Below are 17480 nucleotides of genomic sequence, written 5' to 3'. Positions count from 1 at the left end.
TAGAAGATAGAAGGGACCCAGGACCAAAGAATCCCAGCCTTCAAATGTTGGAAAAGGCAACAAGATAGACTGTCCCCTAGAGGCACATCATTTTGAACCCAGTGAGTCACATATTGAACTTCTGGCATCCAGAACGGTAAGAGCAAATTTGTGTTGGTTAACACCATTAAGTTTAAGGTAATCTGATATAGCAGTATTAAGAAAGGAGAGAAGAGATACACAAATGAAAAATGTAACTGAGTTGACCAAAGGTTGAAAAAATCAGGACATCTTATTAGCTTTTCACTATTTGCATCATCTTATTTCCACTAGGGTTCATTTTTTTTTTTTAATCCTGGTGCCTTCACTGAATTACCACCAAGAATGATCAGACCTGTGGTCTGTAATACTGAATTTGCTCCTGAATTACAGACCTATACTTGTAACTATTGGACATTGTCTCCTGATGGTGTTCCCCAGATATCCCATAATAAAGATAAATTCTAACTCACTATTTTTGGTTCTCATCCCCAAATATTGTCTTCTCTCTCTGTGTTTTCTATAGAGTTAACTAAAATAGAAAACTCCAGCAGCTTGAAATTTAAACCAATCTCTTTGAATTCATACAGTTTCCCTAATTACTCTTCTGTGTCATTACTTCTATTTCATTAATTCATACCCTCACTTATTCTTGCTTTTTCACAGTTAATGAACTTTGAGACAAACATATATATACAAATATAAACCACAGATATGCCACACTCATGCTCATGCACTGCCTAAGCCCAATTTCTATAGTATGACAATTAGCATCCTTCCTAATATAGAACCAAATTCCCTGTTGCTTACAGCAGCCCAGTATCTTCACAAGTCCCATATTCTATATGTCACCATAGTGAGCTTGAACCCTATCCCTGGAACATCAGAACATTTCTCATTTGTACATTCTGAAAACCCTATCTCCTTTGTCCTATGCTTTTAGACTTGGTTTAAAAAAAATTCCTTTTAAAGTCCTCTATATCCAAGCAGAGTTTGTTACTCTGTATCTGCCATGATAACTCTTACAATATTTATAACATCTACAAGTCTCCTTCTTTCACTATGCAAGTTGTTTTTTTTTTTTTTTTTTTTAATGGGGATATATTTAATGACTCTGTCTATCCAGGATTTTTAAAAGGGCCTTGAACGAATAATACATCAATACTTGTCACATGAATGCATGAATGGATTATTTCATAAGCCCCTTTCTGGAAACAGCTCCAAAATCCCTGGAGTTTCTTGGACCATTTTGGAGATTAAAATAACTTGGGGCCGTTTTGAGCTATTCAAGGAATACTCTGAGTACTCCACATGAACAAAACCTTTCTCTTCTGCTCTAGCATCCTTAAATCTTCACTCTCTGTATTAAAAGTTCAAACAGGCCTGATTCAGCTTAGATCAAAGAAATAAAAAAATGATGACCTGATTAGCAAAAACCCAATAATAAAAAGATTTATAGCAAATGAAATGTATATAACTGACAGAGTGAAGGAACATCTGTAAAGAATTGAAGTACATGCAGATTTGAGGCTTGACAAAGATGGTCATCTAACTGGGCAGCTTTAGATGGCCAATGGACCCTAAAGGTGTGGACCTCCATATAAAGTTTGATATCACTTGGTTCCCCAGTGGATTTTGTTAAAGATGAAAACAGAAACCAACATGAGAGATCCGAGTCAGATGAAGCCTGGAGAAAACACTGGGTAAAGTAAGAGATTCAAGAGTATGCACGTGGATATAAACTAAAGAACTGATGGAGCCCCAAGGGGCCTTCTGAAGGATGTTGACACACTGCTGGTGCACAGTAGAGAATCTTAGGATCTGGGGTCAGGGAGACTTTGGAATTTCCTGCCTATTGGCGTGTAGTGCCTCAGTACGTTAATAATGCAACTTCATCTCAGATGGGCTTTGGAATTAATTCTGTTATAGAAAATATGCAACACGGTGTTGAGGAGACGTTCTAAAGACCCTCTGGGAAACTGAAATGCATAGAATGTGTAAAGAGGCTCAATGGCACCTCCAAGTATCTAGCTCAAAGGAAGACCTCAGTATATTTTTGAATTGCAGTTAAATTATTGAAAAATATGAATGCAATATTTAAATATACAACATACCTGATAGATCTAATGGTGAGTGCAAAATCTTTCAGCAATTGGTAAGCGTCCCCTGGATGTAACCTAAACAACAAAAAAAAATTGAAAATTAATGGCACAAATGTATTATTTACTAATGTAACACATTAGTAATGCTTATTCACAGTAAGTGGATCTAAAAATCAAAAATGCTCTACATTTGTGAAGAATTTCAGAATTTTAAAATATTTTAATAAGGATTATTCAAAATTTTATGTAAAATGCATATTGAATTCCTACTCTGGTGAACCCATCTCCACATCTGTGTACTCAGAACCATGTCAATTTCTCCCTTCCCAGGTAAATTTAACAGTGTATAACCTTGCTTATTACTTTTGATAATGGTGTCCCTGACAAAGAGCTAAAGCAACTGTCACATCCTCAGAAGTGTGAATTGCATACTCTGTGTATACTCTTCTCAGATATTAGAGAGCATAGGATGGTCTTTATTTGTCCTTCAGTTTAAAAATATCTAATAATGGATAAATGGGATTGAAAGAAGTAAAAATATAATTGAGATCTATCTTTATGTCAAGTGAGATGGCCTAAGTGCCAACATGTTGTTGGTAAAGCACAAACAATAGTACAGAATTGCAGGGCACGATGGCACACTCCCAGCAGCTGAGGAGGCTGAGGCAGGAAGTTCACAAGTTCAAAGCCAGACTCAGCAACTTAGCAAGGCCCTAAGCAATTTATTGAGACCCTGACTCAAAATAAAGAAGTAAAAACAGCAGAGAATGTGGCTCAGTGGTTAAGAGCCTGTGGGTTCAAACCCCAGTAATATTTCCTCTCCACCACACACACACATAAAAGGATAGAATTTGTCATTTGTTGCCATTAGTCTATAAAGCAAAAGTGTTATATGTTTAGCATGTCTAACCTCTACCTAAAACTGTACAGAGAGCTTTCCCCTAAAATCCACTTAATTGATTCATTCAATGGAAGTGGAGGCAAGAGAGAAGACATACCCATTGTCCTGAGATAATCCTACCAGGGAACCATGCTTGTAGAAATCAAGTGCATAAGCATTGAGTGGCATTTTTCTTCCTTGGCTGTCAAAATTTTGTGGCCACAGCACAGGGGCTTGAATGTGATTGACACCAACTGTGTGCAGAACGACCTGAAGAAATATACATATTAATTAGTTACTTATGTGTAAAGAAAATTTAGGATTTATTATAGCAAACCTTGTAGTTACTTCCTTTAATCAATGTTTTTCTAGCACTCTCTTGGTGGGGAAAGAGGAGGTGTCTTCCCCACATCTTAAGCAAGCCTAGAGTACGGATGAGCTCTACCCGCGAAAATCACTGCTTCCACAGTAGACTGATTGCAAGTTCAACCATCCACCACTAGACTGGAAAGAAAAAGTCATTTAAAACTCGACCACTGTCCTCATCAGGACAGGGAATACCTTTGCAAACAGACGACCAAGGAGCTAGAAGCTTATATATAACTAGAGAAAAATCAACTGAACAACTTTTATTCTGGGAATCGGGTTCTAAAAGGGGGATAATAAAGAAGGATGAGAAGAAAGACCACAAAGAGAGGAAGAAGGCAAGTAAATGGTTTTCTGTCTGCCCCTTTCTGTGAACTGTACTTTACGGGGTCAATGGGCCTCTAGGATACTGCTAGGGAGACTACAAATGGCAGCAGGCTTTCAGAGCAACTCTATTTGTAACAGAAAAAAAAAATTAGAAACAGACCAAACAATCATCAACAAGAGATAGAGCAACAGGTTGTGTTATATTATGAAATATCGTGAAGTAGGAAAAATAAAATAGAGCTTCAAGTCACAACCTGAATGAATCAGGGGCATAACATGGAATTTTTTTTTAAGCCATTTTTAGGAAACTCCAGTTGGGAATTCCTTCACTTTTTGTAAAATTAAAAGCAAGCATATGTTAAAAGTAAATTGTAATATGACATTTTTAAGAAGAAGAATGAAAAACAAAGTTTAGGAGACTCTGGGCGGGGAGAAGGGAGAAAATGAAATAGAGGAGAAACATATGGGTCCTCAGTTCTAAGGGGTGCTCATTATAGTTTTATGCTTCATCACTCAGCTACATGTTCTTTAAAGAAATGGAAGTTTACATATTTAGGATTAAACTGTAATAAGTAATAAACAGGAAGTTTTAAGAGATTATATCTTGCATTTGACTAGTAAGCAGTATAAAGTGAGCTGATTAAGGCACAGTGCATTACCATCAAGCAATGCTCTGTAAATATTCACCTGTGAAAGATGCTTCAAAATTGATATGGAATCATTTAAATATAATATAGGAAACAAATCTTTCTAGAGTGCAATCTGTAATAATTTGTATGCCAGAATCCGGCACACTTCAAAAGCAGTATCTTTAGGACATCACTGAGAATGGGGTAAAGCCCTGCGGAGGTTTATTAACAAACCCCACTCTTCACTTACTTCACTTGAGATTTCAGATTGAAGTAAAATATCATCAAAATTCCCGGAGAGACAAACAAATGGTGAAATCGCTGTTCTTCCTTCCTTGCAGTTCATCAAGTGAGACACGAGTTGGGAGTCTTCACATTCTTCACCTGTGAATTCTGACCAACAAGAATTGGGACAGGTTAGTTTTTAGAATTGAGTCATACTGCCAAACCTTGTGCACCTGCTCTAGACCATGCTATACGGGGGGGCCATTCAACTTCTCGGGGACGGTCACAGTGTAGACCGAATGAACTGTCTTGCACAAAGTAAGTGGCACAGCTAGGGTTAGGATACATTCAACAAGTGTGAGCTGTTAACATTAGCATCACTGCTTTAAAAATGTGCATTATGTTTTAGTTGCTTGGATCAACAGGTAATAAGAAACTGAATTTACATTGTTTACTTTTTTTTTCTTTTTTGATACTAGGGATGGGTTGAATCCAGGGGCACTTAACCACTGAGATACATCCTGAGCCGTGTGTGTGTGTGTGTGTGTGTGTGTGTGTGTGTGTGTGTGTGTGTATTTTAATTAAAGACAGGGTTTCACTGATTTGCTTAGGTAATCACTAAGTTGTTGAGGCTGGCTTTGAACTCACAATCCTCCTGCCTTGGCCTCCTGAGCCACTGGGATTATAGGCATGTACCACTGGCCCAGCTCACATCGTTTACAGAAAATGATCATTAGTTACCTTGGTACTTTAGCTATCTGAATTCAGACTGGGCCTAGAGTTTTCTAGACAGGGTATGCCAATAAGCCACTATGAGTAGGTATGGGGATGGTGAGAAAATGTGCATTTCCGTTCATGCTCTTATAAAGCTCCAGGTCATATATTCACACTAGGCTCTCATATGCAATGGAGGCAGAATATTCACGTTCCCACTTCTCCTCCCTTGGGACGTTCACTGTCTGCTTTTGTCCATGCTGCTTCCTACCTTAATAGGACCTGGAAAGCCCTAAGCTCCATCTCCCTGACTGTTTCCAATGGAGGATGTTAGGGAATAAGGAAACAAGTATATAACTACCTGAAACACAAACCTTTTCCTTTATCTCTGTCACCTTCTCCCATTTATTTCCCCCAGAATGATTCCATCTATTAGTCATAAAAAAGAAAAATGAGACAAATGCTCATAATGTATATACTGTGCCAAGCACTCTTTTAAGATATTCACATATATTAATCATTTAAAGCTCACCCAAACTAATACAATTATAATCTATGGAGAAAAAGAAGACATGATCATGAGGTCACGTGCCCCAAATCTCACTGCTAATAAGTAGCAGAACCAGGGTTTGGACCCAGAAATCTGACCAGAGCCTATGCTCATGAAAAGTAAATTATATTTTTCTTCTCAAGAAAAAGAGAGACATAACTAATTAGTCTCTAATTTCTCTTTATCCTCCAGATGTTCTTACTTCATTTTCCAGGCTTGACTCAGAGGCAGCCTTTAATCAAGATGATTTACTACTTAGTTTCATTCTCCACTACCCGTTCAACTTCTAGTAATCAGTTTCTTTCTTTGGAAAGCAAAAGGAATCCCCTTTTCTGAGGCAGGCTGACCTTTCCAGGGTTCCAGTCCTCCTCTGAGATTAAAAAGTATATGTTTTTAATTAAATAATTTTAAAATATTTTGATTGTAGATGTGTGTAAATACATGTATATCTGTAAAATGTAGTATGTGTATATGTATAATATAAAATAAAATATTAAAATATAACCTTTTAATTATATACGTGTGTGTGTGTGCGTGTGTGTATACACTTTTTGTTTTCATGTGCTAGGGATCAAACCCAGGACCTTGCAGATTCTAGGCAAGTGTTCTACCAATGAGCTACGATCAAAACCCTGAGATAAAACAATCTTGGGCAAGACTTTTTATTCTTCAACTATTCTACAATGCAGTTAAAATATGCTTACCAATTTTTGACAGTGGGAGTTGATATTCTTGTTTCATATCCGCCAATCTGGACACAATTAACAGAAAACAGGCAAAGTCCTTTGTAACTTGCATGTTATAGTCATCTAAAGCAGCGCTGAAATCCTCAGGAAGATCATCCAGGAACACCTAGAAGCCAAGCATATTTCAGAGCAATCCATGTATTTTCCTTAAAAACTGAATTGTTGATATAAAAAAGGCAAAAAACTGTGCAGCATAACTTGTTTATTCAACAATCCCATTGATTCATTCCTTCATTAGTAGAATTAAAGTAAAATTTATTTTTTGTTTCTATTTGCATTTATAAAAACAAATTCTATATTTTTGCTCTTAAAAGTTTGCTTTGACACAACTCAGTTGAAACTAATTTTTAAGTAGAAGCATACCTTCAAGTAGACATTAGACTTCTCCAAACATTTCAAAGACTCTGATGACACATTTAGAGAGCGATTAACAAGATAAAGGATACTTGCATGACTGGAATAAACTTCACTTGGTTTTTTAACCCTCACTGGATTCATTGTGTAAATATTTTATTAATTATTTTTCTACCTATATTCATGAAAGATATATGACTCTTTTCTGTAACATTCTTTTTGAGTTTGGTATTAAGATTAAATTTTGCTCCTACCTAGAAAGTGTAAATATTTCTTCTTTTTGATTTTGTTTGGTTGGTTGGTTGGTTGGTTTGGTTTGGTGCTGGGATTGAACTCAGGAGCACTTAACCAGTGAGCCGCATCCCCAGCACCATTTATTTATTTATTTATTTATTTTAAATTTTATTTGGAAAAAGGATTTCATTAAATTGCTTAGGTCCTCACTAAGTTGCTGAGGCTGACCTCGAACTTGTGATCCTTCTGCCTCAGCCTCAGCCTTCTGAGTTTCTGGGATTATGCTCAAAACCCAGTTTATCTGCTTCTCAAGACTGAGGTTTTTCTCTTTTCCTAGTTTCGTTGAGACATACTTAATAAATAAAAAATTGTACATATTTTAGGTGTACAATCTCATGCCTTGACATACATACACATTGGTGTTATTCTTTAAATATTTGAAGTAAATGACCAGTAAAGCCATCTGAGTCTCTGGTATTTTAATAGAAGAGTTTGTTTTTTTTTTTACTAGTAGATTAAATTTCTCTAATTGATATCAGACACTTAAAATTTTATTATATCCTGCTTAGTAAGTTTTGGAAGTATAAATTTTATAGGAATTTGTCTATTTTATCGAGTCAGATTTTTTAGCATAAAGTAATTCATCATATCCTTTTCCTCTTTTTGATATCTGAAATAATGTTCCATTTTCTTTTCTGATATTTGCATTTTTGCCTCTCTTTATTCTGAGACTTGCTAGACATTAATCAATTTTATTATTTTTTTTATAAAGACCTGACTTAGGTTTTGTTAATTTCCCTTGTGTACAGTTGTTTTCAATTTACTTTAATTCTGCTCTTATTTTATTATTTCTTTCCTTCTATATATTCTAGATTATTATTTTAGTCAATTCTGTGCAGTTGTGACCAAAGGATTTGACAAGAGCAGTTTTAGCAGAGGAAAAGTTTATTGGGGGCTCATGGTTTCAGAGGTCTCAGTACTTAGATGACTCACTCCATTGTTCTGGTCATGAGGTGAGGCAGAACATCATGGCAGAAGGGTGTGGTGAAGGAAAGCAGCTCAGGACATGGAAATCGAGAAGCAGAAAGCGCTCCACTCACCAGGGACAAAATATAAACCTTAAAGACTTTCCCTCAGTGACCTGTTGCCTCCAGCCACATGGCTACCTACCTGCCTACAGTTACCTCCAAGTTAATCTGTTAGTGAATTAATGCACTGATTAGCAAATCATTTTATCTCTCAACTTTCTGCATTGCCTCCCACATAAGCTTTTGAGGGACACCTCATGTCTAAACTTTCCCAGATCCTTAGGCTGTTTTTTTTCAGCCTGTCTTCTTTTCTAATATGTGATTTGGATACTCTAAATATTCCTTCAAGCATTGCCTCATTATATTTTATTAGGATTTGTAAGTCTCATTCATTCGTTGTTATTAATTTAAAATATTTTATAATTACCACTTTACTTCTTTTTTTTTCCTATGTGCATTTGGAAATTAATGTGTTTAATTTCCTGGCAATTAAAGTATTTCTGGTTAGTGTTTAACTGCCACATCCTTTTTCAACATTCTACTTCCAACTTTTCTGGAGATTTCATACCAAAAATGCAATATACTTGTGTTGTTTGTAAACACATATTTGTGTATTCTATAAAGTATATGGCTTTATTTTAAAATAAAAATACAATCTGAAAATCATAGGATTTTTACTTGGTATATTTAGTACATTTATATTTAATTTAATTATTTGGGGCTGGGGATATAGCTCAGTCAGTAGAGTGCTTGATTTGCATGCACAAGACCCTGGGTTCAATCTCCAGCACCACCAAAAAAAAAAAAATAGTATAATTAAGTTTTCTACTTCATTATTTTTTCTTATTTGTACCATCTGTTATGTAACCTTTTCTCCTCTTTTATTATCTCTCTTAATTCAGTGTTCCTTCTATTACTCTCTATGTGTTCCTCATTCTCTTCTGCATTTTTATGTTTCCAAATTTTAGATTTTCTTTCCATCTGCCTACAATGTGTGATATTTCTTTTTTGCAAGCTTAACAGCAGCAAGTTCAGATCTCATGCCTGAACACACAGTTACTTTTGAAGAATATATTTAGATTTCAGAATTAAGAGTTACTCATCCCATAAAATATATTATTCCATTGCTTCTAGCTTTCATTATTTTGATTTAAAAGTCAGGTGTCATTCTAGCTATCACTTCTTTGAAGGAAGCATGCTGCCATTTTGTATCCCTGTGGTTTTCAAATTGAAATTTGAAATTTTGAAATTGACGAAGTTTTTGAAACTATGGGTTTTCTGTCTTTCATCAACTTGTAAAATTCCCAGCCATTAGCTTTTTTGACTCTAGTTTCATATTTATTCCTCTTCTTCTTTTCAAATTCCAATTCAGTATGGTCCACATATCTTTTATGGCACCTGATTTCATTTTAATTTTTTCTCTCTGGGTTACACTTTGGATACTTTCTACTGAGTTATATTAACTTACTGATTCTGACTTCTAGCTGCATATATTCTGGGAGTCAAGTATTGTATTTTCAGTTTTGTAATGTCCACTTATCACTTTTAAATATATTAATTATCTAGTGAAACTCTCCATCATTTTTACCAATTTTGTCTATGTTTTTCCCTATTGCAACATATTAGTCATACTGCAAGTCCTTGTTTGTATTTTAACTCTAAATCTGTGGGTCTTCTACTGTTACCTGCTTTTCTTCCTGCTTATCGGGAATATATTACTGTTTACTCACTTCTTTAGAATTTTTGTTTTGCTTTCAAATCAGAAATAACTTATAAAAGTGTTTTATAGGCTTCAGATGCTATCTTTTATCAAACTAAGTTTACCCATCTTTGTATTTGGCCAAAAGAGAAAGCAGCAATGAATTAAGAATTAATTAAGAATTAATTCTTAATTCAAGTAGACTGAAGTTAACTCTCATTGTTTGGGAATTTTAATAATACTCAGTTTATATCTGCTTTGTCTCCATTCCTAAGTCATGGTTCTCTTGGGATTCTGAGCACAAAACTTGTATGTTACAGAGTGATGAAAACACATTACATGATTGTAGTCTATAAAATTTTTAATTTGTAACTTGAGCTCTATATAAGCACAAAATTTTATTGGCCTTCTTTATTCTCACTGGAGAGGCCCTCTAAATATGCTAACTTCAATTTCCACCCATGTCCAGGGTTGGCAAGTTCTCTGAGACAAAACCTATGTTGGAAATTTCTATCACATCTGGGAAAGTTCTTGCCACTATGCAATTTCAACACATGTAGTCATCATTTCTTTCATAGCTCTCTGCTGCAGGAAGAATGACAACCATCTACTGAAAGCAGAACAATTTCCAATCATATCTATATATCTATATCTATCTATATATCTATATATATATCTATATATATATATATAGATATATATATATGATTGGAAATCAGAGAGAGAGAGAGAGAGAGAGAGAGAGAGAGAGAGGAGAGAGAGAGAATGTTTCTATTCAGAATCTACTTTTATTGTATTTATATGATGGCCTTCTTTTTAAGAATAGAGACTTAGTTCTAAGTAAATACAAATTTAATTAAATAGTATTTCAAGAATGTACATGTTGTGGAAAAGTGTGATAATATTTCAATGACTAATGTTGTGTTCACTGATCTAGAGGATATTTAGTAAGGGCACAGATTTCTAATTCAACATTGTAGAATTAGAAGATGTACACTAACTCTTCTTTTTTGTTCCATAGCATCTTTCCACTAAGGCTATCTGGTATAAACTAGCATATCCTACTTTCTCAGATTCTAATGAACTATATCAGTAATAATATCTGAAATAATATGAAATCATGGCCAAAGAAAATGTTGCAAATAAAATAATAAAATTGGAAAAGAGTTTCTATGATTTTGGTGTCTGTGAGTAAAGTGATGATTTCCTGGATGACTAGTCTAATGCTTTCTCACTGAATATGCTATACTTCACAACATATAGTACTATGCACATATAGTACTATATAGTATTATATTCCAAATTGTACCCTCAGTCAACTTTTCCTCAATAATTATAATAGCAATTTTATCTATTATATCAAGGTAAAAAGATCCTAAGAGAACTGTAGATTCAATCATGGGGATGGTTGTTTCACTTAAATGTGTAATTACCCATATCGATTATTTTAGTCTCTTAATGCTGTGATTTAATACAAGCAAATGAAAGACATGAGTAAGATTTCAATCTTATTTTTTACTCAAGGCATTTAACTTTTTAAAAGATTTACAGAGGACAACTTTTGAATTATATATTAAACATTAAGCAAACTACGAAAAGAACAAATTATTCTATAAAACAAATTATCAAAATAAAACCTTACTGCTGCTAAATCATTCTGGGACTATCTATTTAATAACCTTAATGAATAAATTTTATCACCATCATACACTTTACCTTTGATTGATAAAACTTCAAGTTAGCATCTTGGAACTTTGCTGGAAGATATCTTCTTCCAAAGAGGTGTGCCAGAACTAACACTAGTTTTTCCATAACATCTTGAGAAAAACGTTTTGAGCCTATGAGAAACAATGTCTTATTATAAATGTGAAAAAGTATCTATTTTTCATGTTTAAATTGATAGTTATATTACATTTCATTTCACAGAAATTAAAAATTTGAGACAGATATAGTACTACAGAATCACTGTACTGATAACAGTTTTCATCTGTGCTTTTATTTCAGTCTTGCTTCTACCTGAGTTCATATTCCAGTCATCCCAAACATTAATTGCCTTGTCTCCTTACATAGGTTTTCCTCACTTTGGTCTATTCTAGTAGATGATCAGAATTCTAATCATGTCTCTCTCATCTACTCAAAATTCTCTGACTCAATGACTGATAAACAAAATCCAACTTTCTAAGACTTTCTAAAATTTGGCCCCAAAATAGCCACCTGGCTTTATCTGCCTGCCTGACCTAAGTTGTTGTCAACTTGAGTTGCTATAAGTTCATGACACATGAACACTATACTCAAGAGATAAAAAAAACTGAAATGTCCTGGGTATGGTAGCTCATGCCTATATTCCCAGCAATTTGGGAGGCTGAGGCAGGATTATTGCAAGTTGGAGGCCAGACTTACCAACTTAATGAAACTCTCAACAACTTAATGAAACTCTCAACAACTTAATGAAACTCTCAACAACTTAATGAAACTCTCAACAACTTAGTGAAACCCTGTATCAAAAATAAAAAATAAAAAGGGATTGGGAATAGACCTTAATGATGAGACACCCCTGGGTTCCATCCCAGTATCAAAAAAAAAAAAAAAAGTGACGCTTAATAACATTGGCTCTAGATTCAGATTGCTTATATTTCAATCTTGATTTTGACTTACTAAAACTGTAGGACAGAATCATGCCAATTTGTTTAGCTTCTCTGTATTCTGTGTGCCTTAGTTTCCTAGTTTACAAGACTGATATTGATATCATCTCCCTCATAAAGTTCTCAAATTTTCCATATTCTTGTTTGCAATCATACACACCTATCTCCACATCAATGAATGGAATTGTACATCCCATGGATTGAAGTTATTTCCCCTCTTTCACACATTTTTGAAGAGCAGAATTCCCTGAGTAACCTTATGTCATATAACAATGTATATTTACAACATACCAACTACGTCTATTGTAAAAATAGAGTGTTCTTATCAATCAATATAGAAGGTAAGGTAATGTAAAAGGTATTGAGTTCAGCAGGCATTAGGAAATGTAAAATTAAACACAAATATTATGAGAGGGTAACATTTATTTTAGGGATACTATGTAAGGACTTTATTGTTTAAATGAAATCAAAATCTTTTCATAAAAATTGTGTTAAATGGAAATTATTAAAAAATTTACATGATATGGGCAAAATTTCATATGTTTACTAGTAAAACAAGATTTTAGATTATATAATTAATATAATATCAGTTATTTAATTATTCCATACAATTATATTCCAAGAAAATATTCCCAAATACTAATAGTGATTATCTATGGATAGTAGAATTCTGGTTAATTTTCTATTTTCAACATACTACTTTACTATATCATTTTTTATGATGAGAATATATTTATTCTAAAAATTGTATATTATTCAATATGTTCTGAATCCTATAGGCAAGGAGTCCCCGAAGTTAATAGTTTCAAGAAGTTGACATTTTACAGTAGATGTCACAAAATATGGTTGCTTCCCATATAGTCGATATTAGTGAGTGTTTTATTTTATCTAATTTGGGGTACTGTAAATTACATACATACTAACTGTATTTTCTTTGTAGAGAAAAACATTCATGAAGTGCTAACTTTCTATAAATCTATTGCTACTTTTTGGAGATATATATAGATATGGATAGATAGACTCCAAGCTTACCTTTCTCAGTTGGCTGACAAAGCTTATGGAAAAGACCTCTCACAAGAAAATTGACAAAAACAAGATTAGAAGGTTCATGATAATGCAAATGTGATACAAGTCCAGCAAACCCCATAGGATTGCCCTCTTGATCTATATATCCCTAAAGAAAAAGAACAAAAAAATTATTAGTTTAAAATCATTATTTAATGCCAATATAAGAGAGATTGATAACAATTACCTGGCCCAACTTTGATAACTGTAAGTAATATTAATGATGAATGTAACCTTCTAAAGATTACAATGAGTTTGACATGGTAAAAACTCTAGATGTTGGCAAACCTATTTCATTAAAAAAAATGAAAAGAAAAAGAAAGAAATGAAAAAAAGTATAATCATACCTCTTTCACCAGCAACTGCAAAGAAAATAAGAAGTAGAGTTTTAACATCTCCATGGCTTTGGGACGTTTGAAGGACAGCAATGAGTGCTTTAGCACTGACAGCACCTATTAAAAAGAGCACTTTTCTTTACCCAAATTGATAAGCATGTGAAATAAATACACTCCTAAGTGGATAATATAGAGTAGGTATTGTCCATATCTATTATACACATGGATATCAGCAATATCCAAGATTCAACTCAATTTCACACAATTGGATTCATCATGTTCCTACACAGAGATCCTGCCTATAACAAAACAGAGCACATGGAACAGAACTTAAGAAATAAAATGTATTTCTAAGCAATCTGATAACAAAAGTCATTCCAATTTAAGAGCGTATAGGTCTTGATCTGGAAGAGCAAAACAAAAGATTTATTATTCAGTATCCTGCAGTATCATTGCAAAAATAATGGAACTAGGTTGATTAAAATCAAAGAAATAAAAATACTGATTGGTTTCCAGAGTCAAACAGCAGTGAACTTCACATGGCTTTTGAGGCCCCACGAAAATGTCTATATAGTCTCAATAAAAGGAAAACTTTCTAGCATTACTAAAATTTAAACCTTGCTGCTTTTAGGATGGAGAGTTTATAGAACCAAGAAAGAATTTGTACTTTTGGAAAAGGGAATGTATTAAGTAAAAGGAGGGAAGGGAGAGAGGAAAGCAGGAAGGAAAAGGGGGAGAAGGGTGATACATTTTAAGGGCACTAAAAATGACCTTTTCTACAGTCCTTTTTTGTTTACCCATGTGCCACTTCTACAATAGTCAGAGATTGCAACTATCAAAAAACAGCAGAGTAGTTACGAGGTGATGAACTCATAGTGATTCACTGTGACCTTAAAAGGGTAGACCCCATGATGAGCCTCACCAAGATGAATGGATAAAGAAAATGTGGTATATATACACAATGGAATACTATTCAGTATTAAAAGAGAATAAAATAAAATCATGGCATTTACAAGTAAATGGATGGAGTTGGAGAATATAAATGCTAAGTGCAGTAAGCCAACCCCCAAAAACCAAAGGCCAAATGTTTTCTGTGATATGAGGATGCCGATCCATAATGGGGATGGGGGGAGCATAGGAGTTACGGAGGAACTTTAGATAGGCAAAGGGGAGGGAGAGGAAGGAAGGGAGCATAGGGGTAGGAAAGATGGTGGAATGAGATGGACATCATTATTCTAAGTACGGGTATGAAGACACAAATGTGTGACTACTTTGTGTACAACCAGAGACATGAAAAATTGTGTTCTATATGTGTGCTGAGTTGAAATGCATTCTGCTGTCATATATAACAAATTAGAATAAATAAATAATATTTTTAAAAAGATTTGAATCCTAAAACATTGCACATTGTAGGTTATAGTGACTAACAACATCATATGATCCATACTTTGAACTTATATTGCTTAGTTATGCATTGTATTTATATCACATAAAATATCTACCTATGCATGTATGTATGTTTATTTATATCTATTTATATTGTGTTTTTATTTTCTCTGACCTAGTACAAGGTAAGTACTCTAAGGCCAGTGATACTTGTTTGCCAGATTTTTTGGTGTAGATTTAATAAATATTTGTAGCATGTAGTACTTGAATAAGAATTGCAATGCAGCCATCAGGGGAAGCATTTGTCACATAAGAGGGGTGGTACGAGTAGACATCACTGACAGTAATGTTAGAACAAACAATGTAATGAGGTAAGGCAATAGGCCAAAGCATGTATCTGAAAAGAAATAGCAGGAACCATTGTTCTCAAACTATTATGTGCCTTACTCTTGATGAAGCAAGTAGTGGGCAAATGGCACACCAAGAGACGAGTTCAACAAGTTAACCAGAGATCAGATTCTAGAGAACCTCACAGACTATGATAAGAACATTGGTTTTTACTCTAATTTTTAGAGTACAGCTATCAATGTTGGTAGGTCTCATCTATGAAATTTGTTTTATGCATGCAGCAAAAAAAAATTGTTTTGGAAAATTACTTGGCCTACTTAATGAATATCAAATAATACAGTTCTATGAGAGAAAGCACAATGGCATGTATATAGACAAGATAAATTGATATTTTTAAAAATAAATGCATTATTTTTTTTTAAAGTTTACATCATTTATTTATTAATTTATCTTAAGGCATTACTAGTATTGTAATTAGGCAGCCATAAAAATATTTCTATAGGTTGAATGGCTTAAAGAACAGAAGTTTATTTTCTCACAGTTCTGGAAGTTCTAGGTCAGCTGTGAACTCAGTCAGCTGGCACCTTGACCTAGAACTTCCAGAACTGTGAGAAAATAAATGCATTATTTTGACATGAAAGCGTGATATATGATATAGTGAAAAATTTTAAGAAAACCAAAAGTCTAGTAGAGGAATTAAAATCCACCTTTGTATTACTAAAGAACAGAATTGACACTTTGAGGAATGCATCAGTGGTGTGGAAAGTAAATTTTATGTTCTCTTGTAATGATAGTAATGTTAGAGCAAAGAATTTCATGTGGTCACAGAGTGAAGCCAATCAATAGAGAGTAGGGAAAAAAAGGGTTTTACTTTTTAAAAATTGCAAATTTTCATGAATAAGAAACTGAATTTAAAAGAAGCAAATAGGATTGGGGTTATAGCTCAGATGCTAGAGTGCTTGCCTTGCATGCACAAGGTCCTGGGTTCAATCCCCAGCACCACCAAAAAAGAACAAGAAGCAAATAACAAGAATATAATTTAAGAAATACATTTTTGTTGTTGTTGTTGGAGGAGATCCAAGGCAGAATGGAGAAGGTCGCTTTTCTGGCTGCTCTGGGTGTTAAACCAAGAAGGCAGACAGGCAGCTTATCAGCAAGGTGGGTAAACAGAGGCAGGGGGAGGAGTGAAGAAGGGGGACTCAACTGGAATTTAATACTGCACATTCAAAGACAATTGGCTCCTCAGAAGGTTGGATATAATAAAATAAGGAAAAAAAAATCACCAGAGCCACAGTAAGAGTGATCCCTTTTCAAGCAAAGTGGAGAAATAAAGGAATTAAAGGAATACACATTTTCAGGGTGCCTGAGGCATGTCTGGGTTTAGAGACTAAACTGAAAAGCAGACTGCACAATATTCTTGTGTGGGACAGAAGCCACATCTCTCCCAGCTATAAGTAGAGGACAGAGGAAGGAACCATTTTGCAGCTGCAGCATAGGGGCAAGCAGGTGGGGGAGTGATTCCTGACAAACCTGAGCTTGGCCTGAAATACAGGCCTGACAAACCCACACTGAATGACACAGGGTGTGTCTAAATGACCAGGAGAAAATCAAATGTGGAGAGAGGTTCACGCAGAGGTCTCATGGTTGTGGAAACAAAGGTCTCTCCCTCCCCCTCCAACCCCAGCTGCTTACAGGACCAGTGGGGAGAGACACACCTGGCTGGAAATTCAAAAGGGTGGGGGGCAGGAGAGATTGAGTTTGGAAACTGAACTCAGGAGACCAGGAAACATGGGGTCTGCGGGTCACATAGTGACTAAAGATTGGCTCCTCCA

The 17480-nt window shown here is 34.6% G+C and overlaps 1 protein-coding gene across 1 annotated transcript in view; it reads right to left on the bottom strand.

The window, feature by feature from the left end:
* The window catches only part of LOC308635169 (putative ATP-dependent RNA helicase DDX60), an 88900-nt gene that overhangs the window by 1614 nt on the left and 69806 nt on the right, over positions 1-17480 (bottom strand). Inside the window, exons 32-38 of the mRNA XM_081269441.1 lie at positions 13927-14031; positions 13547-13688; positions 11589-11710; positions 6516-6663; positions 4573-4715; positions 3119-3270; positions 2133-2195 (exon numbers count right to left, since the gene is read on the bottom strand). Coding sequence (XP_081125567.1) covers positions 2133-2195; positions 3119-3270; positions 4573-4715; positions 6516-6663; positions 11589-11710; positions 13547-13688; positions 13927-14031 — 875 coding nt within the window. The remainder of the gene's footprint in view (positions 1-2132; positions 2196-3118; positions 3271-4572; positions 4716-6515; positions 6664-11588; positions 11711-13546; positions 13689-13926; positions 14032-17480) is intronic.

Source organism: Spermophilus citellus (assembly GCF_964194105.1).
Source record: "Spermophilus citellus genome assembly, chromosome: 16".
Taxonomy (NCBI): Eukaryota; Metazoa; Chordata; class Mammalia; order Rodentia; family Sciuridae; genus Spermophilus; species Spermophilus citellus.
The sequence above is the reverse complement of the archived record's forward strand: the minus strand, read 5'-3'. Positions and strand labels throughout refer to the sequence as shown.